Source organism: Rhipicephalus microplus, chromosome 3 (genome assembly GCF_043290135.1).
Source record: "Rhipicephalus microplus isolate Deutch F79 chromosome 3, USDA_Rmic, whole genome shotgun sequence".
Lineage (NCBI taxonomy): Eukaryota > Metazoa > Arthropoda > Arachnida > Ixodida > Ixodidae > Rhipicephalus > Rhipicephalus microplus.
In genome coordinates, this window is record NC_134702.1 from 92,376,959 (window position 1) to 92,400,121 (window position 23,163).

At 42.8% G+C, this 23,163-nt stretch overlaps 2 protein-coding genes and 1 long non-coding RNA gene across 3 annotated transcripts in view; 1 reads left to right on the plus strand and 2 right to left on the minus strand.

Moving 5' to 3' along the window:
• Positions 1-7,040, minus strand: part of LOC119172331 (tripartite motif-containing protein 2-like) — a 16,612-nt gene extending 9,572 nt beyond the window's left edge. The window contains exon 1 of the mRNA XM_037423387.2: positions 6,908-7,040. The gene's annotated coding sequence lies outside the window, so the exon portion shown is untranslated. The remainder of the gene's footprint in view (positions 1-6,907) is intronic.
• Positions 7,041-7,706: 666 nt separating this feature from the next.
• LOC119171367 (uncharacterized) lies at positions 7,707-8,899 on the plus strand. Its single transcript, XR_012894028.1, has 2 exons — positions 7,707-7,914; positions 8,191-8,899. It is a non-coding gene; the product is annotated as an uncharacterized LOC119171367 (long non-coding RNA).
• Positions 8,900-11,394: 2,495 nt separating this feature from the next.
• The window catches only part of LOC119159763 (ATP-dependent translocase ABCB1-like), an 84,518-nt gene continuing 72,749 nt past the window's right edge, over positions 11,395-23,163 (minus strand). The window contains exons 25-27 of the mRNA XM_075889983.1: positions 21,115-21,327; positions 20,353-20,502; positions 11,395-14,698 (exon numbers count right to left, since the gene is read on the minus strand). Coding sequence (XP_075746098.1) covers positions 14,498-14,698; positions 20,353-20,502; positions 21,115-21,327 — 564 coding nt within the window. The 3' untranslated portion in view covers positions 11,395-14,497. The remainder of the gene's footprint in view (positions 14,699-20,352; positions 20,503-21,114; positions 21,328-23,163) is intronic.

Here is a 23,163-nt window from a genome sequence, read left to right on the forward strand (position 1 = left end):
AAAAACACCAATACTTAAAGGGGCCCTGCAACACTTTTTGAGCATGGCCAGAAAATGCTGCGGATCGGTAGTAGAGGCTTCTAACAACATGCGAGCTAAATATTATAGCACAGTATACAGCCTGGAATTCACAATAAATTATCAAAGTCAGCTGAAAATTGCTTTCTCTTCTCTCGACAGATCACTAATAAGCCCAAAAATCACTCGTAGTAAGCCCATCTATCAGCCATTGGCTGATCTGAACATGGCACACTCGGTGTTACAGGGCTTGCCGCGAGAGGCGGTCACTTGTCCACGCACTGAAAAAGCCGCGAAAAAGCCGCACATTTGAAGAAAAAAAAAGAAGAAAGTGCTCGAGGTCATGAGGTGCGCGTGACCTTTTTCCGTGACCCTGGCGTCCCTCCCTGCTTAACTTCTAGGGCTTTCATCGGGACGAGAGAAGAGAGAATGAAATTGCAGCACGAAACAAACCTTTGTAACTCCACTCACACTGGACGAATTCTTACAATTTTTGCAGCATTGAATTCGTGAGGCAATAAGCTCTTCCAGTGAGTTCATTCCATAGTTACTTGAAAAAGTGTTTCAGGGCCCCTTTAATACACAGAAAGTTAGAATCTGTCAAATCGGGCATTTTTGTCAATTGATATACAATTTTCTCATGGTGATCTTTTACCAAGCCTTGTTGGTTTGAAAGTTAGGTAATTAAACATGCCTAATTAGGCAATCAAGAATAAGCCCAAAAAGAGTGTGACACATTGCAAGCAATAGCCAGCCATATGCATTTGGTGATGTCATAAATAGTGGCAGCTTATCTTTGAACTCTTGCTAAAGATAGCTGAGGCACCCTGTATATTAAAACCAGTGTCCATGTACAATTGCAAGCAGACAAGCACTGTAATGTCACCAACTAAATTGTGTGGATGGCAATATTTACCATAGAGTGATTAGTTAACTACTTAATTATGGTACACTCGTGTTAAACAAAACCTGAAGGAAGCAGGAGAATGTGTTTTATTTTTTTTTCTTGAGAAATAAAGAGGGATGCAGAATTCAAGTACGAAACCAATTATATTATGAGCAGTTACATTTATTCAACAATTTAATAAAGCAATTTTGTTTACTAAGAGTCTGCTGTAGTTGAACTTTGAAATTTCATTCATTGCAATTACAACTTTATGCGTTATCAGCAAGAAAGTTTTAACCGTTTCGTAAAATCTTGAACTGATCATATCCTCCCATTGCAGTGCAGCCTGCTATAATACATATTATAGCAGGCTACAACTTTATAAGTGTATGTGCAATAAACTGTACAAGAAGGGAGAAAATGGTGTCCTTTGTTCTTTCTTGTTCATTGGTATTTATGCTGCAACCATGTCCAATAAACCTCAGCAGTTAGTAGTGCTGTCTCCTCGAGTCTTCCTTTACGAGAATACTAGGGGTGTGTGAATAGAGAAATTCAATCTCAAACAGCACAAAATCGCCAAATAGTGTCTCAAAATATAGGAAGGAATACAAAAGATTTTATTAAAAATTGAAGCAAAGAACACAAAAATGAAATCCACTCATGTCCTCGAGTACATATCGTGTGATGACTGCCAGCAAAGGGCTACAAACTGTCGTGCAGAAACAGAAGCTTTCCCACACGACCTGGCTTCTGGCTTTCTCACTATGATATCACGGTGTTTTCAGCAGTCAAAAACATGCATTCACAGGATACCTCAGCAGCAGGAACGAGATGGTATAACAATGCCATTTTGGCAATAAGGGGGTAAAATAGCCTCATGCTCTTTCCACTATTCCCAAGGATAACCCTTTGCTGTTATCAGGGGCTCATTGAAGTATGTTTGGACCTCTTGACTATGAGGTGTGAGGAGAGCATGCAGGTTATTTTTCGACGCTAGCAATTTAGCAGTCTCCCAGACTTTTCACTGGCCTTCTTTAACAGATCGATGACTTGATGGCTTCAAGCATAACAGCTGATTTTTTAACTGCTTTGATGAGGAGTCTATGCGAGCATATTAATCAGTAATTTCTACTGACAACAGCTATACAGCCTGTGACTGATGGAATACACTTATGGTGCAGAAAATAGATTTAAACCTCAGATCACTGAGTGTCGTGAGCATCAGTTCCTTTTGATGTGCATAAAGAAGGCACCGTGACTAAAGGCCCTTCAGCAAGTTCTTAGCAAACAAAGCTGCTAAATTTTCAATGCTAGTATGCCTCTTAAGAATCAGTTCTGTGTTATTAAGGAATGGCACACTTAAATGATATAGTTTTAAACTTCCTTGTGTTTGTGATTACATAGTTCCATTCTTCTGTGTTTTTTTTTTTAATGTGCAGAAATCATATAGCGTCCTTAAAAAAAAATTGTGCTTGCTTTTGATCTAGGCTATTGATGAAAGTTTTGACGAAAGGCCTACCCTGTAATGGTGTTAGGAAAAGTTTTAACCGCCAACGCCAACGAAGTTGCAGCATTGACGTTTTTCAAATTTTAGATATTCATCTTTTTGCAATATTAGAAGCCTTGAATACTTGCTAATGAAAAGTGTGATCGAGTCATTTGATTAAATATTATTCAATCTGAATTCAAAACATGAATATGTGCCCACCCTACATAGAACATTAGATACATATATGTAGCTGTAGGCATGCAGTCACGGGGCACCATGAATAATTGCAGCTTGGAAAAGTGGCTTAACGTGCATTCATTGATTTATGTGGCACTGGTACATGACAGGGCACATAGAATTGCAGCCTTACAGAAAACTAGGCACTCTCAATAGCATTTCATATGCTATAACTATAGCGCTTTTTTTTTTAACTAAAACTTCTTTTTTTCATGCATCCCAGTTTTCAGTCTACCTTATTTTCCATGAAAGAGAAACCTTTCTGTTGATACTCGGCATTATTAATGTCCGAATCTCTTCTCTCAGTGGACCCTTTCCAATACTGTAAAGCTAGCTTTCTTGCTATGCAATATGAACAACTAATGGCGGCTAGTCACTTGCTGCGAACAGCCTGTTCAAGTGCGGATTGCTTGCACTATGACGTGAGAAATGTCGAGTTGCCTCTCTTGATATTGCTACAGGGAGAACATGCAGAATATAGACACACATAGTGGGCAAGCTCCAGCAGTTTCAAATAGGACCGCGACTCCGCTTTAAGCATGGCAGGTGCCGCCATTACTTGGGAAAATATCTAGCGCAGAGCAGCGCTCTGGCCAATTATGAAAAGAGTCTATTGTCTCTGTGTTTGAATGCCACACCTTCTTCAGATATGAATTCCTTTCAACTAGCCTAACTTTCTTTCAATCTATTCCTAATCATACCATACATAGAGAACATGATCTGCATGACGAATAGCTTCCACTGGTACTAATGATGTCATTAAAGCAATGTTATATCAGTGACATATTCAATCAATTGGTCCACTCGCACACGGTACCTAAACCATTCCCTGGTCTAGACTCATCTGTCTATGCCTTTGAAAATAAATATTAAATTAGGCACCAAAAGAAAATGCACAGAATGTTTGTTTTCTATAAACAGGAAAAAAAAGAGCATCATGATCACAAATATGTGCAGTGTACAAACTGAAAGTGCAGTCTCAATGTTTACTATATTTAAGATTACTATAGCTGTACAAGGTGTGTTAGAAAAGTAATGAGACTGGCAACACTGCAGGTGATCTCGTAGCATTCAGTCTAATGGCTTGTGCTAGAGCGATTTGTTAATCCCTTTCGCTTCTTCAGTACGGGTTGCAACTCCATACAGCGAACAAAATGGTATTTACAGTGCCATAAGTGATGTTGTCCTTTCAGTTACAGAAATGGAGAATCAGAATTCAGGGCAGCGATGTGCCATAAAGTCTTGTGTTAAACTTTGTGAACCTGGAAGTGCCAGTTCTGAAAAGTAGAAATACGCATATGGGGAACATAGCTTATCAATTGATTGATGAATGATTGATATGTGGGGTTTAACATCACAAAACCACCATATGATTATGAGAGGTGTCATAGTGGAGGGCTCTGAAAATTTGGCCACCTGGGGTTCCTTAACGTGCAACCAAATCTGAGTACACGAGCCTACAGCATCTTCGCCTACATCGAAAATACAGCCACCACAGCCGGGATTCGATCCAGCGACCTGCGGGTCAGCAGTCGAGTACCTTAGCCACTAGACCACCGCGGCCGGGCCATTGTTTATCAAGAGCACAAGTTTTCCACAGGCACAACCATTTTTGGAAGACCGAGAAAACGAAGATGAACCTTGCTCTGAGTGACTAGCAACGTCAGAAATTGAGGAAACGCTGAATATGTAAGGGCTCTTGTGAAATCACATTGTCTACTAACAATAAGGATGATGTCTGCAGAGTTAAATTTAAACACTTTTACCGCACATCAAATTTTGACAAACGACTTGATCATGCGAAAGAGTGATTCGTTCGAGACCAGACAATGCAGAGGAGTGTAAGCTTCATCATCACAATGCCCTCCGTCACATGGCCCTTACCACCAGTGAAGTTTCGACCTTAGAACTTACTACTGTGGTTCCTCAAGCACCTATTCACCTGATTTGAGTCCTTGTGGCTTTTTCCTTTTCCTGAAATTAAAATATGTCCTAAAGAGACGTCTTTTTAGAACTCTGGAGAGCATAAAAAAAAAAAACTGACGAATCCGTTGAAAACTTCCAGTGCTGCTGCAAAGAGTGGGAAGAAAGACTCCGCTGGTGTATAGCTGCCCACGGGAACTTACTGTGAAGAGTATAGCATTGTTGCTTGAAAAAGCTAGAAATTTCGGTAAGCACAAACTCAGTCTCATTGCTTTTTTGACCACTAGCAGAACGATCAGCCAAGAGCATAGTGACTTCTTTAACACAACGCTGTTGTGGTTCCTGGAGTGGGATACACTCCCCCCTTCCTCCCACACACAGGCTGTACCGATCTTGGTGCACCACTGGTTTAGTTTCAGAAGTGAGCTACTGCACAACAGCTCTGGATCACCGATGCTCTGCAATATACGGCCCATATGTGCTGTGCTTATGGGCACATTTAGTGCACGCGCACCCCAAATGCACGCGCCATAAACACACGCTCACTGCTCAAGATTGCGGTAAGATTAAATGGAAATGAACTATTCGAACGTCACGACCGAAAGCAATCAGCTGCTTAATGGCCCCGATCGAAGGCGCGCGCAATCACGATCGAATCAGGTCCACGATCAGTGGCAGCGGCCCATCACAATTTGTGTAATTGCCGGGGGAACGGACCTAAAATTCAGGCGGCAGGATCGCGCAGTCGCGTCGAGAATGAGAGAAAAAAAGGAGCGCTGTGAAGTGTTTCGAGCACCTCAACCACGGTGCGGGAGAACCGGATCATCCCATCTGTTGTCCAAGCGGCGAGGAGGAGTCGAGCGTGCGAGCATGCTGGCGACGATCCAGCTGTGTAGGATCGAGTCGCCGGGGAGAACCCCTCGCTGCTGCTGTCTCGGAGTAGCGCGGCGCGCTAGACCATTTCTCTCTCCTCGCGCTTGCGAAAGCTGAGCAACCACGCGTCACCGAAGAGCACGCGCCTGGTGCGGGGGAGCTCGGCGCATTTCTAGCAGCTGTGCGCACCTAGCTGGCCGATGGCGCGTGCACCGTTCAAAGCGAAGTAGAGAGCAACGCGGAAGTGGGTCATCACACGCCGTACGGCCGAGCCAATTTTAACCCCCCCTCCAGTACGCGCGCACATGCCGCGACTGGAAAACCAACATTTGAGGCGCGATTTTTATCAACGTATATCGCGCGACGGCGTGCGCCTAATCTCTTAAGGGGAAAGACCAGCTTCGCGAGCTCGCGCTAGGCGATCGACCGTGGCGTAATGATGTCGGGACAACGAGTTGCATTGTTCGCGATGCAAGAAATGGGCAGCAGATAAGCACCTGAGCTCTTACAGATGCGCAGGTCAACGGCAGTATGAACTCGGTGCAGAGTGCATTCGGCGTTGATGTACCTACAGTACAGAGTGGACCCTTAAGTCGAAGTCCACACGCAGTCTTGCAGCCAGCCGCATGCTATATCTGAGCATTGGAATTTTGCTCAAAAGAAGCGCGGGCCAAGATCCATCCTCGCGGTCTTCCTTTCGTGAGGCCCCTATTTGGAGCCTTCTATAAATGTACGAGCAGCGGGCGGGCGCGTGTGGAACCGTGGTGGTGTGTTTTACTTGACGGCTTCCCTCGCGTCGTTTTCGAGTGTCTTCGGCGCGGCGCAAACCAGCTTGCAGAGAGCCCACTCGGGCGGATATCCCACGCCGACCTGCACCGACCGGCCGGCGCGGGGAAAGCGACAAAAATCTATTGTTCACGCTCGCACCACGCTCCAACGGTCGTCGCGACAACGGAACGGGATATCGGGTCGCTTCGCAGCAGCAAGTCGGTGTGCTGCTGCTCGATATGCCGTTTCCGACTCGCTGCGGAAGTGCCCCAATCGAGAGCCATTCCGTGACGCCTCATAAAGTGTCCGTAAGCTCCCAAGCACACAGGACGTCACGTAGCGACGTGCTAGAAACCAAACATAACAAAAAGTGCACTACTACACCAATCTTCGAAGCAGCGATACAAAAGCTTCGAACGACAGTTTCCTGCGATGACCCGACAGCGACGTTCACAGTGCAGCGGACGTACAAAACGGCGAATTCAGTTGAATCGCCAGCCTGGTAGAACACACGAAAGGCGTCGAAATCGACGCATTACGGTACCGCACCACGATCCTGCACGCATCATTACACCCCCACCAGGGCCGCTCCATCGATCTTGCACTTTCTACGACACCCTGCAGCAGCAGCCTACCTGTCCGAACTGTTCTCGAAGCCGTAAATATGCTGCAACGCCAGTTACCTTTTTTCGAAAGATAGCGAGGGCACTTACCCCGACTGGCCCCGTCAGTTGTTGTTACGCGATGAGGCCGTGCAGCGGCTTCGCCGCGAGTCCCATAACAACAGCTGCAGCTGTTCTCCAGGGGTCTACTTCGACGTCGACTGGTCGGCCTCCAACACGTAGCGCCGCGCGCGCGTTCTGACGTAGTTTCGAAACCGGCCGCCGACGCGCCGCCGCCGTCGGTCGTCAGCGCTAGCGCAGCCAGCTAGTGTGTGCGTGAAGTGCCGCCGCTGGCATTGAGACGCACGCACACACGTCATTACCGAGTCTGTCATTCACTCCGGAAACAGGAATACGCGGCAACGTGGTAATAAAACAACGGGATAAAATGCAATAAAGCTGCGGGAAGTTCGCGTGGGCGCGTGCGAGCAAACACCTTGCTTCGCCCCTCTAGGACGCATCAATCATGCACGACGTACAGATATAAAACTGTAAAAAAATAAAAACGTGCCATGTACTAAGCCCGTATGAAATGATACTGTTGAAAACTGCAATTTCTCGCACGTTGAAAGACACTGAATTTCGTTTTAAAAAAAGTGGTTTTTGAGTTGGCTTCTCTGCGCAATAGTCAAGCATTGCAGCATAGCCAATTTCTATGACGCAAGCATGCCTTTATTATGCAAGAGGCTGTATGATGTAACATGCATTGAAAGCAGCTGTTACAAATACGGGCTGTTGTCCTTGGCGTTTATATAGCCAGCTCATTCGCATCGCGTCATCATGCACGTACAGGTGTTTTTAATGCAATATAGCAATTTATATATTCATTCACTCACAATTTGACCTTTAACCCCTTCAGGCGCAACGTCCACATTTGTGGACGCCAAGTTCACACCTAGGTCTTTCGAAAATAGGTCTTGAATCTCGCGCGCAAACAATGCTCCCGCAACCTCTGCATCTTGCTGCAAGGACGCGTGGCGCCATCTCTTGCACCTGGTTCAAAATAACATTGTAAACAAAAGTCAAAATGGACGCCTCCACTTTCTATGGCGGGACGCGTAGGTGGATCTTATGTTTTTATCGTTTACTTCGTACCTTTTTAGATGGCGTGAAATTTTGCATTTGTCAGTAATAACTAAGATATCCCGCATGCCTTTTAACAATATTTTGGCAATAGGAAATCATTTGTAATGACAGAGAGGTTCAGCTAAATTTCGCGTCCACGAACGTGGACACTGCGCTTCAGTGCCTCCTTTGTTGAAAGGCTGCTATTTCTCTGTGTTTCACTTCCGGCAGCATCAAATGATGTTTACGTTAATAATTTTTGTCACCAGGAGTTCAAGATCATGCATCGAGACGACAAAAAGTCGACGGTGAAACAGCAGAAGACGTCCTTAAAAAATAGCCAATGGAGATGTTTCCGATGGAGACATTTCGGACGACGAAAAGGAGGAAGAGAATGAAGAGAACACAAAATTACGTTTTGTTTGAAAAACCATTAGCCTTTTAGTTAAGATCCTGCCGCCCGGTTCTTGGCCGATCCCCCTTTGTGGGTGTGCGCCAGACTATCAAGGATTATCATCGTCATCATCATCATCATCATCAGCTGAGCGTCAACAAGCCCCAGAAAAAGCGTGGGCCACCAAGCAGTGAGAACCCCCAGGTGATGAAAAGGAAGGCACCCAATGCGTCACCCCTGCCAGTGAGCACTCTTCGCTATGACGGCATCCAGCACTGGCCACAGCAAATGAACATACCCAACGCACAACGCTGCAGGAGGGATGGATGCTCATGCAAGAGCCGCGAGTGTGACATTTTTCTTTGCCTGACATCGCAGAATGACTGCTTCTACCTCTTCCACACTAAATAGACTTTTCCTGGTAACTTCTCTCAACATTACTTTGAAAGAAGTTATTTTGAATTTAAATGGAAAGCGTGTTTTCTTCTTTGTCGCTTTTCACTAATATTACTGCTTTGAGGCGCAATGTCCACAAATGTGGACGCTGAGCAAAAATTGAACCAATAAACATATTTTGCATTTGTTTCGAGTTTCTTACTTTAATAGGCTTAAATATTGAAATTATGAACCAAAAAAAATTTTCACGTTGCCAGATTTAATTCGCGCCTGAAGGGGTTAATCACACTTTGTCAATTGGTAGCTTCGCAAAGGTAACGGGGATCATCCGGCACTATAATAACCAAATGAAACTGAGAAGTTAATTTTACATTGAGTATTTTAAGCACTATAGCTTCAGCTTATGAATATATATGCTTTTTACATCCAAGCATACAGCGGTAGAATAAAGAAATGCATACTTCAGCGGTGACGTTAGTGTTACATATGCAAAGCTGTCGTGGCCATTTTATTAGAATGTGCGCGGCATGGTGAAATTGAACGAAATGTCTTGCCTTATGCATGACATGTATACAAATCAAACTGCCATTTATAGCCTGATGCAACACTGAAGTATAATCTAGCCTAAGAGAATCAAAGTATCACGGGTATGCCTGACGCACTAATATCACGTATCCACCTACGTGGTTCACGCTGAAAATGTATGCGCAGGCGAACAAGGACAAAGAAAGGAATACAAACTGGCGCTACAAGTTTGTATTCGCCAGTTTGTATTCCTTGTTTGCGCCAGTTTGTATTCCTTTCTTTGTCCTTGTTCGCCTGCGCATACATTTTCAGGATGGATAGATTCCAACTAGGCCGAATCGCAGTTTTGGTTCACGCAATGACATCTATTTTCAACGCTTGGCTAAAAGCCAAGTAATGTGGCAAAACCAGCTTCCTGCACAATGCTTGCATTGCCGCAGTGTGCGAGACCAGCTGGAATATTTTTTTTCTACTTGTTATTTCAGCAGCCCCAGAAAAACTACATGGACTTAAAAAGGTATGATGTACAAATGTACACAAAGCCTGTTCGCCAATTAGCGGTCATCAAGTGTGTGATTTTTGGCTGTTGTTTTCACAATCCTTGAGAATTCTAGAGAAAATTTTTAATGTGAGCTCTTTCACTGCAGTGATGACATTCTTGGTCACCTTTTGCTAAACGAGCTTCAGGATATATTATGCTCGCCCCATCTGGAGAACACACACTTAAAAGCAACTTAAAGCACTGCATGAAATTTCCTGCTACCTAGCAGATATTGTATGAATGAATAATTAAACTTTATTTAGGACTAGTTTGATAGTTTCCTTTTGGTGTGGGCGGGAAAAGAGGAAATCAACGCCTGTCCTGTCCCACCCTCCATTGATGATGATGCGGTGCCTCAGGCGACAGCTTAAGGTCGTTGGACCCTCGATGGGGACTGATGCGCACAAAAGACAAGAAGGAACACGCTTTGCCTATCTCTATGTGTTCCTTCTTGTGTCCCAGTGTTTTGTGTGCATCAGACCCCACCAAGATGAATAACCACCAAGCGCAGGTTGATCCTTGGACTTGGGCGGCATCTTTAACTTGCCAGCCAGCCCAAAGCTGGTCAGTCAGTTTTGGGCATATTGTGAAGGAAATACTGTAAAAAAGTTTTTTATGATTAGTTTGCATTAGCTAGAAGTTTCTGCAATTAATAGAGCTCAAGACGATGTTCCGCAGACAACAGCTCCTGGAGGCCTAGCCCGGGCCAGTAATTCCTCGTTGGATCCATAATAAAGTTTATCACCTACCTACCTATGATGAATGTACTACAGCAGTAAAAAAAAAGCAGTGCATGTGATAACTACTCCCTCCACTTTGGTGACTTGGTATTTTGAAGGACACAGCGGACTTAAATGTAAGGTTATAGAAGTGGAGTTGCACACATTGAATTTTTTATGCCATGGTACAGCAGCCAAAATACAAAGCATGGCAGAAGCATTACAGAGGAGCTGGCAAGCAATTCGTTATGCTGTGTGGCAACATCATGAAACGAAACGTGCCCTCTTTCTCATCTTGTGTTTCACTCCCAAAACATGTGCGCTATGTCTGGCGGATGAGAGAACGAGACCTGAGAGAGACGAAGAGAAGTAGAGAGAATGAGTACAAAGAAAGGGAGAAAAAATGAAAAGACAGAGGAAGGAATAGACAGAAAGGAAAGAGAAAAAAAAACCCCCCAAAATATAGAAGAGAGCTAGCATAGCAATGTATAGTATAGCATAGCAAGGGGTGGAAAAGGAAAGTTAGGATAACAAGGAAAAGATGAGAAGAGGGCAACGCCACCAGCTCTGCTGCTTTCCTTGTCTTCGTATCACTAGCGCCCAGCTGCCCCATTTTTGTGTAGTATTTATTGAATCGAGAGATCGAAAAGAAGTGTTGCAAAAGATGGGAAATGGTTTTTCTACTGGCTGTATTGCATACATCCCACATTTTACATTGTTCAGTCCTCTTGAACAATATATTATTGCTTGGTACACAACAAGTGCCATCTTAGCAATTTGGGGTGGGTTTGACATGGCTGAGTACTACCTTTTCCCAAATCCTCTTTACCGTGAGTCGTTGGTTCATGGTTGCAGCTTGCTTGAACATTCTTGAAAACTTCGCAGAAAATTGTGGCAATTCTTTCTAGATGGACGCAACAAGCTTTTATTTTCAGTTGTCTTAACATTCATGCTTAAGAAGCAAGGAAAGGGACATTGAATTTCCTTTGCATTCATAAAGATTATGAATGCAAAGGAAAGGGTTCGCTGCATCTCAACTTGTACTGCAAGAGTTGCCGCACTAGTAATTTTATTTCAATACCTATTTTTTATAACTTCAGTCAATGTACATGTTGCCAGGCAATAAAAGACATGTGAAAAAATCTAATAGACATATTTTTTAAGAGTATGCTTCTTCACTAGTTAAAACATAAAACATGCTTAGTTAAAAGACAGACAGCATACAGACCTCTGTAACGCAACTTGATTGGCATCTTCAACGTACATAACTTAAGTAGCATTTATTTTCTTAATATACTGCATTCACATACATAGTACACTTTATTGAGCTAACCACAGTTTTTTGATGCAATGCTGAGTGTAAAAAAATATGGTGTTCACACGCACACAGAAATCCTGTACATGACTCATGTGCTTTGTTCATTAGACAGAGAAGCTGCCAACAGCAGTGCTAGAGAAAACGTTGCACAGTAATTTTTACATCAAACAAAAGGAGATTGCGAGTGGCACTCTTTAGCAATAATGAGTAGGCAAGCATCCAGTATGTAATGTTACTGATGTGGTTAACGACATTGCGCTTAAGAACAAGCATTCGTTCCTTATGCAGATAACTGGTGAAGTATGGTATGTATAATGCACACTCTTCAGTTACAATACTGCAGCAAAAATATAAAAAACGTGTTAGCACTACAAAAACAGTGAAATTAACAATGTGCTGCACACGAGCTAGGCAAGACCTTCAGCCATAATGTTTGCATCGTGCAATTCTCAAGCGCTTGGATTGACTGGAATGATGCCTCGCCATTTTCATTTCCAGTACTGGTCACTAGCTGCAACAGGTGCTAAAAGGTGATAGAATCAAGGAAAAATATGCATTCTTGCATAACCTGGCCCCAGACAACTCATTTTTCTCAACTGAGCATTGTTTGACAACAGTTTTCTGGCTGGGTAGGTTTTCAACACACCTAGGAGCATGTCGTCCGTAAATGTGAGCTTGATTGAACAGCAAAGCTGGAAGCTTCAAGGCTGAGGGTTGAAAAAGTCGAGGGGTCGAAATGAGGAGGGAAGATTTAAAGGCACAGAATGAGACAAATGAATGCTGCTGTGACACAGTACTTCACGAGATGCATTCACAATAAAAGCACAGACACGCCATACATCAGTACAATATGTGGTTCAGCAATGACATCCAGTATTAATATCTGACACAGTTCCCTTGCAATGCAGCAGAGGGTCAGCATTAGCTTGCCGTTTCCTTCTTTCGCTAGTTTTCACAGAATCGTACAAGTACACACTGTCACACACAGCGGACCCAGCATGAGACTGAGCAAATGTACAGAAGCCATCACCTAATGACACAAACAGATAGCAACAAACAAGGGCATCTGCTGATAAAACAGTTCTAAAATAATTATACGTCATGTCTCTGGTATCACCGTAACTGACTGTAATGTCTATCAAAAGTACACAGGCCATCTTAATTACGTCCGCGAAGCTACCTACAGGCAACTACGCCTGATGTACATGACAGGCTCAAATTGGCCGTAAATTTAAAATAACTTTCACGCTCACCAACCTAAATGTATGGAGTGTCAGAAGGACCATGGGAGATGCACCACACAGACAAAGAAATGTGTGATAAAAGTATGGATTAAAGGCTATGCACATACTACAATGTTCATCTAATAACATGATTGCACACTGTTGACTTTTGCAAATGAGAGCATTCTGAAACAATAATATGCAATACATGCTTTAAAACCCCAGGAATGCTTTCATAAAGGTTGCAAGGTGTATTAAATGAAAAAAAAAACAAAAAAACTATGCAATCTCATTAAAAGTAAAGTTGCATCTTACATGAAAACAAGTTCATTATATCTGAAAATTCGCTGTAAAGGTATATACCTAGCACCATATTTATTTCAAGACTATTCATTTACATTGTTATAATCAATATTTCGTTATATCGTGGTTTGTTATATTGCGGTTTAAATGCATTACCTATCTGTATGCAATGGTGTGCAAAACCTTGCGGTCAACGAAAGCGCCTGCAAGACTCGAAACTACATTCTAAGTGCTTACTAGCTGATGAACAAAAGGTGTTGAAAAATACATCTGTGTTATGCCAATTAATCCAGCACATGAATGAAACTCATTGAAATGGCTGAATGACAAGATTGTACACATAGCTCCTTGTGTAATGAGCTCTTAGTGATACAAAAGTTCCGATAGCTTCAAAGGAACCACTTCGTACGTACAATTCAGTGAAAACCTAACAATGCAGTATGTGAATGCAAATAACTCACAGGGTCTCTTATGCGTTCTTCATAGATAGGCAAAAACCACCTGTATCGATACTCCCCGGCCTCCCACCGAAAGCTTTCTACACCTAAAGTGTTTCTTCACTGCCTCCATGTTCAGTCCATTTGACCAAGCAACGATGTCATGTCACGATGCCGTCATTTGACACCACGATGACGTCACAAATTTCAGCAATTTGTGACGTCAAGATCTTTTCCCCACTCGTGTTTACCCTGGTGCTGGCAATAAACTTTTGCGTTTGATGAGGCATTTAAAGCTTTTGCAATTAATACTACCCCACCTTTTTTTACTTTATGCTTTGCACAATCTGATGATGTGCATTCATTTGCATGGTGTCAGAATAAAGGCAATCTTTTTCGATATGAGCATCATTAGAGATTAGCAAGATATACAGTGCAGTTTCGAGGGTGGAGCTCGCACTGAACCTTTGGTTGTCACCACGTGCAGTAAAACAACCAAATCTATGCCCAGCCACAATAACCGTAAAGCAGAGTTTCTGCAATAGGTCATGCTTGTCTGGAAAAATGCAGTTCAGTGGTGGGCCGCGTTTTTGTGCAGTGCCTTGCTGGAGGCAATAGAAAGTATTCCTCTTATGTACGACAGATAACGATAATGACCAACGGTGGTTCACATGACAAACGCGTAATGTGTGCTAAACCGTGTGTGCAATCATCGTTGTGTCATGCTAAAATCAGGCTTTTTTCAACGAGCCTGTGATATACACCCTGCATTTGCATGAGCTGCGCATGTGTCCCCTGCTCCATGATTGTACCATGCTCCATGACTGCGATGCGGTCCGCCACCTTGATGGCAGATAGCCGGTGACTTATGATGAGGCAGGCGCGTTCCCCCAGGTTTTCCTTCACCGCTTCCAAGACAGCCTGGAACCGATCAAATTAAATAGTGAGGCTCCCTCTCATTCTGAAGCAGAGCATAGGCTGCGAAATATGGAGTAGTAATGATATTTGGATGACACCACAAGGGTGTTTAACAAAGCACAACCAAAACATTGATGCAGGATAAGAACGAGAGATGCGTGCATTAGCCGCCAACTTTCAACGTGCGTATGCATTATGTTTGTTCTTCCTCTGGATGCCTGTAGTAGTTTTGCTACACCGAAAACCTCTGGGTGACAAACCAAGAGCCAGAATAGTTGCCCTGCTGGCCCTGCATCACTTGGCCAGTGTTTAGATCTTGTAGGGTTTCTGGTTGCGGCTAGCCTGAGAACCCCTCAGAGAAGAGACAAACCAAGAAGTCTTTACTTGTTGAAGCCCCGGCTGCAACTGCCCGCAGACAGCGGCTAGGGCATGTCGCGAGTGCACCCGCGATCCTTGTCCTTCTCTTCTACGATCAGTGCTCTCGCGGCTACTCCTCCCATAATAATTAAGCTTTGCTCTGTCTTGTCCACTCCGCAAAAATAAAGTGCTACAAGCTTCCTTTGACAAAGTGCCTCACTGCGGGGAAAGAAATGTAGAAAGTCAATGAGTTCACAATATTCACACCGCAGGCCAGGGCCTGAAAAACTTAATGTGTGGCAAGTTTTCAATCAAACATATGTCTCCAACTTTATTCTCAATGACTTGCAACTGCTGGCCCTCAGCAAATCACCTCACTGAGAATATGCAGAGAGTAATTCTTAAATTATATGTCACATCAAAGTGAGCTAATCATGCTTATGATCACATTAGTGCTGTCTTTTTTAAACCTAAAGCATGAGAGACCGTTAGCCGTTTCAATGACACCACATCAGTGATGCATCTTTATGTTTGCCACCCTCTCCACGTTGACATGACACAAAGCTTATGAGCTCCAAAAAAAGTTTCTCAATCTGCTGTATAGGTATTTATAGATGCACAATTCTATCTTTTCCCTAACTTGATGCAAGCCCTTGTTCTTCAATTCAATTCAATTTTATTTCATCCCAAGGATGAAGGCAGGCTCGGGAGAAAAGTGATGTTTTGTCACTTGAGGAGAACCCGAGCCTCCCTAATACATGGCAAGCAACGTGGACATGGGTGAAGAAACATAGGCCATGAACATATAGGCAATGAACATAGGCCATGAGATGTTTGGTGCAGTACAAGTCGGAAGATGCACGTACAGTAATGCTATGTACAGAGACTAATATGCGTAAGTAGTTTCTTTCGGCACAAATTCCGAAGTACAACGCAAAATATGACAGAATACAAAATACTATATATATGACAACAATGCTATGAATAGAAATTGCGTGTACACACATACACATACACATAAATATATACACATATATGTAGATACATATACACACATATATATGTGCATATACATACATATATATATATATACATATACACATATAGATATATATATATACAGACAGTTCCATGAATGCCTGGACCACCATTTTCTCGATTTTCACGATAAAAGCACTTCCCTAATGTCACGTGCACTGCATTTCTCAAGGATTATTTTTGCCTCCAGTAATTTATTTATAACAAAGGAACACTAAAACACAACATTTGTCGCCCAAAATTTGTTCTACAGAATGGAAGGTTCCAGTGTTGTTGGTGACGAGTAGGGTACAGAATAGCATGCGTTTCCAGTACAAAGATATCTAAGAAGGCACGATTGTTATGAAAAAGAGATTGCTTATATCTTATTGCTAGGGAATACTCGTAAATTTTGTGAATTGGGAGAATATTATAGCACTGAAACAGTTCATCAGTGTGTGCATAGTAGTCGACATTTGCTATAAACCTGATCGCTTTTTTTTGTAGTCTGTATATTTTACTTATGTTGGTTGCTGTCGTACTTGCCCATACCAAAAGACAATAATTTACATGCAACAAAAACAAGCTGTTACAAAGTGTTAGTTTAACAGAAACTGGAAGAAAATGACGCATTCGTGCAAGTATGCCCACACATTTTGATAGGTTGGTAATTAGATTATTATTCTTCAAGTGTAGCTGCATGATCCTCTAAAATCACTGCTTCTGTGGCACCTTCAACCGTTGATGGAAGCGGCAGCTCGTTTGATTCTAAATACAAGACTAACCCAGACTCAAACGAAGACAGCTTGCTGTATGATGAAGGGACTACTATGAATGCATCATATTCTGACCCCTGCAATATGATGATGAAACAGAAAAAAGCATGTACTGAGAAGAACGGCACTTTGTTTTTAGTAAGCTGTGCATTTTACTTCAGATGTGAAGCAGCTCTTTGACTAGTCTGTAATGCTGTCCGTTCGTACAAACGCGCCGAGTGCCGCAGGTGTTGGCGAGGTGCCAAGTAAGTCACGCTGCTACGCGTTGATGTCACTCTCTCCCTCACCTGACACAAGCTTGCTGTGGCGCCGGCAGCCGACGCCTCGTTTGTTCGCCCGCAAGACCTGCCGTGACCACCACTTGGTACACCGCCAAACTGTCGGTTCACACGCAATAAACCTGATGTGCGTCTAACGTTTGCATTGAAACACGTCTATATGTGTCACATACAAGACCTACGCCAGCCATTGCTTCAAACTGATCTTCCAGCGCTCACCGCAGCACCCACGTTAGCGCCGTTCAACTCATAATGCCACCCGTGCGCAACGCTGCTGCTTCGCATCCTATTAGGGTTCCCTTCGAGGAGATGGTCCAAGTTTTTTTTTTATTATTATCAGACAGAAAGGTGAAAGCACATCCACCGTCATTCCCATTTTTCACCTGCTGCATATCCAGAGATAAGTAGCTGTGTTTCTCTTATATTATCCGAGAAAAAAAAAAGGCACTGAGACTGCATAACTTCTAAAATAATTTGACACTGAAGGGGTTAAACAAATGAAGACAAGGATGTAGAGCAGTACACAATTATATTAATGCACTATGGTGTGAAATTGTGTGAAATAGTTTCAACTAATGAATACATGTCACCAGCACAACCAAACTGCATTGAGATAGCCTCAGGGTTCACGTGTCAGCAAAAGCCCGTGAGACAATACATACTGATGCAATGAGCGAGCCACAGAATGCACATCGAAAAAGAAAAAGGCAAAATAATGCGATTTATCCATTAGTAATACCTTAGAGCTACAAATGAAAAAAGATTACTGGAAGCACACAAAGCTGAGTTGGATGCTACATATTGAACATCGTGCAACAATGGAAGCATCGTGCTATGGTTACCTGATATGAATGTGCTGACTTGTCAAGGCTTCATTTGATTATGAACAATCACCAGGGTAGGCAGCAGAACAGGTATTGCAAAAATAGATAAACGAACCATGGCCGACTGCCAGTCACAGACTGCCCTGTGATACCATACGATGCTAACAGACAATGGAGGACAAGGAAATTAAACTAATCATTCTGTTTAGTTGTAATGCATAAATGATAAGCTGATGGGAAATGAACATAGACGGAAAAAGAGCTTACAGCCGGTGACAGCCAGACTTGCACCTATTGCGTCAAGCATGTGTTGCTCGACAGATTAGGCTTCAGTCCACACATTTAGGCACTGATGTTTTGCGTATAGCTCAGGAGTGCTAGTCTGCATCCATCTGTGCATAATCTCCCCTTGCACACAATAAAAAGCTGCTACTCAGCAGATTAATGCATGACTGATAAAGTGCTCTGTCATGCAGCTGCGATGGCCCTGTGTGACTGACCGATTGATTGATTGGTTGATTTGTCAATTGACCAATCAATCGATTGAAGTAAAGTTTAAACTGGCTATGAAAGTGGAAAATATTTTTCAGGAGCAAAAAGAAAGGAAATACAAATTCCAACTTAGGAACAAAAGAAAGACACTCATTCACAGCTACATGCAGACAGCTTGGCCCAAAACTGGCTATAGCTTGTTTAATTTACACTGAAAGAAGGAAACTCAAATATTTCATTCAAATGTTCCTAAACTTCACAGTCTGTTGAGGGACGACAAAGGGAATCACTCTGGAGTGGTTTGCACTACCATGGCTCTCCCAAAAGGTACACAAAATAGAAAAAAACATTTTGTCTGTATTAACAAATTACCCTTTTGTAATGCTGTGAATGTAGCTCCCACAACAAAAAGACCTTTGACAGGTAAGAAAAGACAAAATAAAAATACAGATGACCTTCAAGTTCAAGTTAGCTGACAAAGATGTTACAAACAGCATCAGCTCGGGCCTGGATAATCATTAACGTGGCAAGTTTTGGTAGCTTTTTTAGAGCCAACTCAGCCAAATTCCAAGAAACTCTTTGGAATCCATGGCATCACACTGGCGTAGCAGTATTTGGTTTTCAGCAGCAAAAGTTAATTGAATGAAACCTTGGAATTCGCTTTTCCACTTAATATTGAACATATAACAAAATGACAATAGGGTTCTCAAAGAAGACAATAGTTTACTAGCATCAACTGCTTCAGTGTTTCGCTTTAATGTGTGATCAAAGTAAGGTATACTAGTGTTTTTTTAGTTTACTCTCACGTGGTTGCAGCAAGTGGAAATTCAACTCGCTTCTTCGAATTTGGTAGCACAACTTCACAGTTAGTGAGCCAGTGCAGTGGGAGGGAGAATTGAACAAACAAAAAGAAGACTATGTGTAGTTATGTGACGATGTGGGCGGGACGTGTCACCACTGTCACAGGATGACAAATTTGTTACCGAGTCAAGCCACAGGTTCGAGACCATGACCGCAACACATAGACCGCAGGAAACAAACGTTAACACTCCTTTCTCAGGGCCAGATGACAATCTTATGCAGAGATGCAAGTTGTCACTATGACCCGGGTAAGTGGTCAATATGTACATGGATCTGTCTTTTGTGCACAAGCAAGGAAGTGAAACCCTCAAAAATGCCTGGCCCATTTAAATCTTATATGCATCTTTTTTTGTGATGATAACAGAGACCAGAATTTTCAAATTTCCTCTACTCTAATGGCAATGTCCTGAAGTGACAGAGACGTGGTGCAATGAAATTTCGTTGCTAAGGGCGCTAGTCCGCACAAGTAGTTGCACAAGACAGGGATGTGGCGAAACGCATGTTCACAGAAGCAAGTATGTGTGCCAATCAACCAAAGAAAGCAGCCCAGTGACAGTGAGAGATGCATTGGCCAGTACTACGGGATAATTGAATGTGCTAAACAGGTATTCCTTATAGGTTTATGCAAGTATTGAGTTGTCATAATCAATTGCATTTTAAGGACCACTGGCCCAAATCATGAAAGAAGCATGGAAGCATCACATTTGTAACATCATGCATGAGTGTAGTGTACTTGTATATAGTCTATTTATTGTCTCGGCATGTTTGAAAACAGGAGGCACGGGCAATACCAACAAATAAGCTTTGTTGTGCCATGTCCAGTTGTAAAGAAAGAAACCTGCCACACTATTTCAGAGACTTCTGCACAGAAAGTGCAACCAGTGCAAGGATGTCTCACTTTCGAGAATTATTTCTGAAAATGCAACGTGCATGCAGAATGCATGACGTTTGTGACATCGCTCGGGCTCAGCCACGGCTGTGTATAGTATACAAAATTGATTACACTTAGTTTAATTAAGGGGCAGGAATTCGTTGATTGACAAACTACTTGCCTGTTCAGCATCAGCATCCAGGGCGGATGTAGCCTCGTCCAAGACTAGAATAGGGGGCCTGCGTACAAATGCTCGCGCGAGCGCAACTCGCTGCTTCTGTCCTTCCGAAAGCTGAGCCATGCCCGAGGTACACAAGGGTGTATCGTACCCCTGAAAAAAAGAAAAAATGTAAATTCTCGAATGAACACCTGGTCGTGGATCAGACTTTATTGCAAAATAAATCAAGGACAAATGATTATCCCACCACTCAGAACTTCAATTTATTAAGACTGTCTTAAGAAATGCCCGACATGAACATGCAAGAAAATATCACTGAGTTGTTTTTGGACGTGTTCACATCAGGAATTACAATGACATCAGTTCCAAGTCAAGCGAAGGCTTCAGTTAAAGGTTAATTCCTGAATGTGAGGTTTAAGGAGCAGGCTTGTGGTGCAGTTGACACCACATGCTCTGTCTTGACACTGACAGATGAAGTCAGAGCTACAAAAATATTTCTGTTGTCATAGTTATTCACTTCTTTATTTATTCTCTGCCAAAACATTGGATTGCCTACTACAGAAATCTTTGTGTACAATCAGGAGATAGAAAATGTAGTAGCTAGTACTAATCTTATCTATCATCTAAGCTGAAAAGGTAAATTACAGCGCTTAACATCACTTTAACAATGTTAAACATGTCTTAACAATGTTTAACAATGTGTCCCTTTAAATAACGTCAACGCTGTATCACAAGAGCGCTGCTGCCGTGCCAAGGTGCACCCACCAGGGGTAGCTGGCTGACGAAATCGTGCAGACGTGCCATGCGGGAAGCCTCCTCCAGCTCTTCCTGGCTAGGTACGCCGGAAGAAGGGTCGAGGCCATATACCACGTTCTCTCCAAGCGTGCGGTCCATCAGGCACAGCCGCGGTTCACAGGCCACTATGCACTGCCGCAGGTATCCCACGTTTATTGCACGCACGTCCACTCCGTCCAAGTACTGCGCGAAATCACAATAAAGCCAGGGATCAACAATTGCAAATGGTAAAGTTCAAGGTAACAAGGCAGCTCCCAGAAATGCGCCAAAGTCTACTTGGTGTCAATGTTGACAGAGCTTGTGTTAGCGGAAGTTGAGTTTACTTTAAGAAGCCCACAGGATCTGTGAAAACTAACAGGTAGTCAAAATGGTGCTAACGTAGTTCGCACTAAAGTGCATCTATTCGCTCAACTTACAAGCCCATTTATCATCAACCTCCAAGCCTTTGTTCTTCCCAGGATCTTTTAAAAAAACATAAGTTAATATGATCGCCCTTATACTGAAAAATCCCATGTGCTGCTTTTACCTTTACATTTCAAAGATTCAACTTGCACAGCGCACATCAAAACAAAGATAACTGTAAAATATGAGGGTGCGATACATGCGAGTTAGAGGTACGACTTCACAGCAGTGCAGTGTGCATTGCTGTGAAGCTAGACAACATTTAGCACACATCAGCCGTAATTGCAAGGAAGATGGAGCGCACATAACAATATTACTTCTGAGGTTTTTGCTAGTATAAACAGTTATGAAACTTCCCTTTAAAAAATTGTTAGTATTGTTGTATTAGATTAGTTACGTGGGTCATACGCACAGCCAGCAGCTTTTTTTTCCAGGGGCATGCTAAGATTCGAATACTAAAGTGGCAGAAGCTAACAGAATTGAATATAAAATGCTTTTCAGAGAGTATCCAAAGATTTAACAACCATTTTTGCAAGTAATGTAAAGTTACATTCATAGCCTAGCAATTGTAATTTTATCATTAAAAGCACCAATATAGCACAAGGAGCAGATAAGCTCTTTGAATGCACAGAATACAACTATCATTCACAGTCCCTTCGCAAAAACTTCAAATGACAGTTAAATAATCCACAATACGTGGCTCCCTGGGCAATGTAACCTGCCCTACGTAGGTTCTCATGATTAATGCTCAAACCATAACCTCAATAATACAATTTGTCATACTTTTGCACCAACCTTGCGCTTACCTCAGTGCAAATGACGCCTTGAAATATTTGTAAACTATTTGAAAAGTACTTGACGACATATCGAGCGCTAACAAACAGGGATGTGACAGAGACGAAAACACAACGCGCCATAGGCATATCAGCTGGGGGGGCAAGGCGGGCACGAGTCCCCCTATTGAGAAATGTTAGGGGGGGGGGGGCTGAACCCCCCCAATTTTGATAGTGGTGACACTTGCTGCACGCTGGGGAAACAAACAAGTAAGGTGAAGTTTTCTGTCACAACAATAATCACTCAATTATGTGCTTACGGGAGAATGAATATATACGAGGCAATGTTACAACATAATGAAAATTTGCCAACATTCCCGCTAGGATGATTTTCCTTGTGGGATTTTTGAGGTGCGGGTCGCGTATGCAACACGTCTTGTGCTGTAGAGTTGTAGAGCAGGCAAGCGCCGCACAGCGGCCCTATAATACTACATCACTTGTTCATGCTTTTATTCTGCTGTGACTTATTGATGAAGTTGCGGTGGGAATGAGCAAACTCTTTAAAGACCGGTCAAAGCATTTGCTGCTTCCTAAAAATAATTTTCTTTTAAAAAATATATCGTCACCGCTCCTCTGTCAAAACTGTTAGGAGCCGGTGAGTGTGACAAATCGTTTCGGACGTGGAAATCGAGCTAAGGGCGCCATTCCTCAGCATGCAAATTCATATCAAAGTGCGAGCGTGTAGATGAAGTGTGTGTGTGTGTATGCATATATATATATATATATATATATATATTCACTTGGCAAACGAAGAGTTGGTACACCACTGCAATGTGCTCTTTAA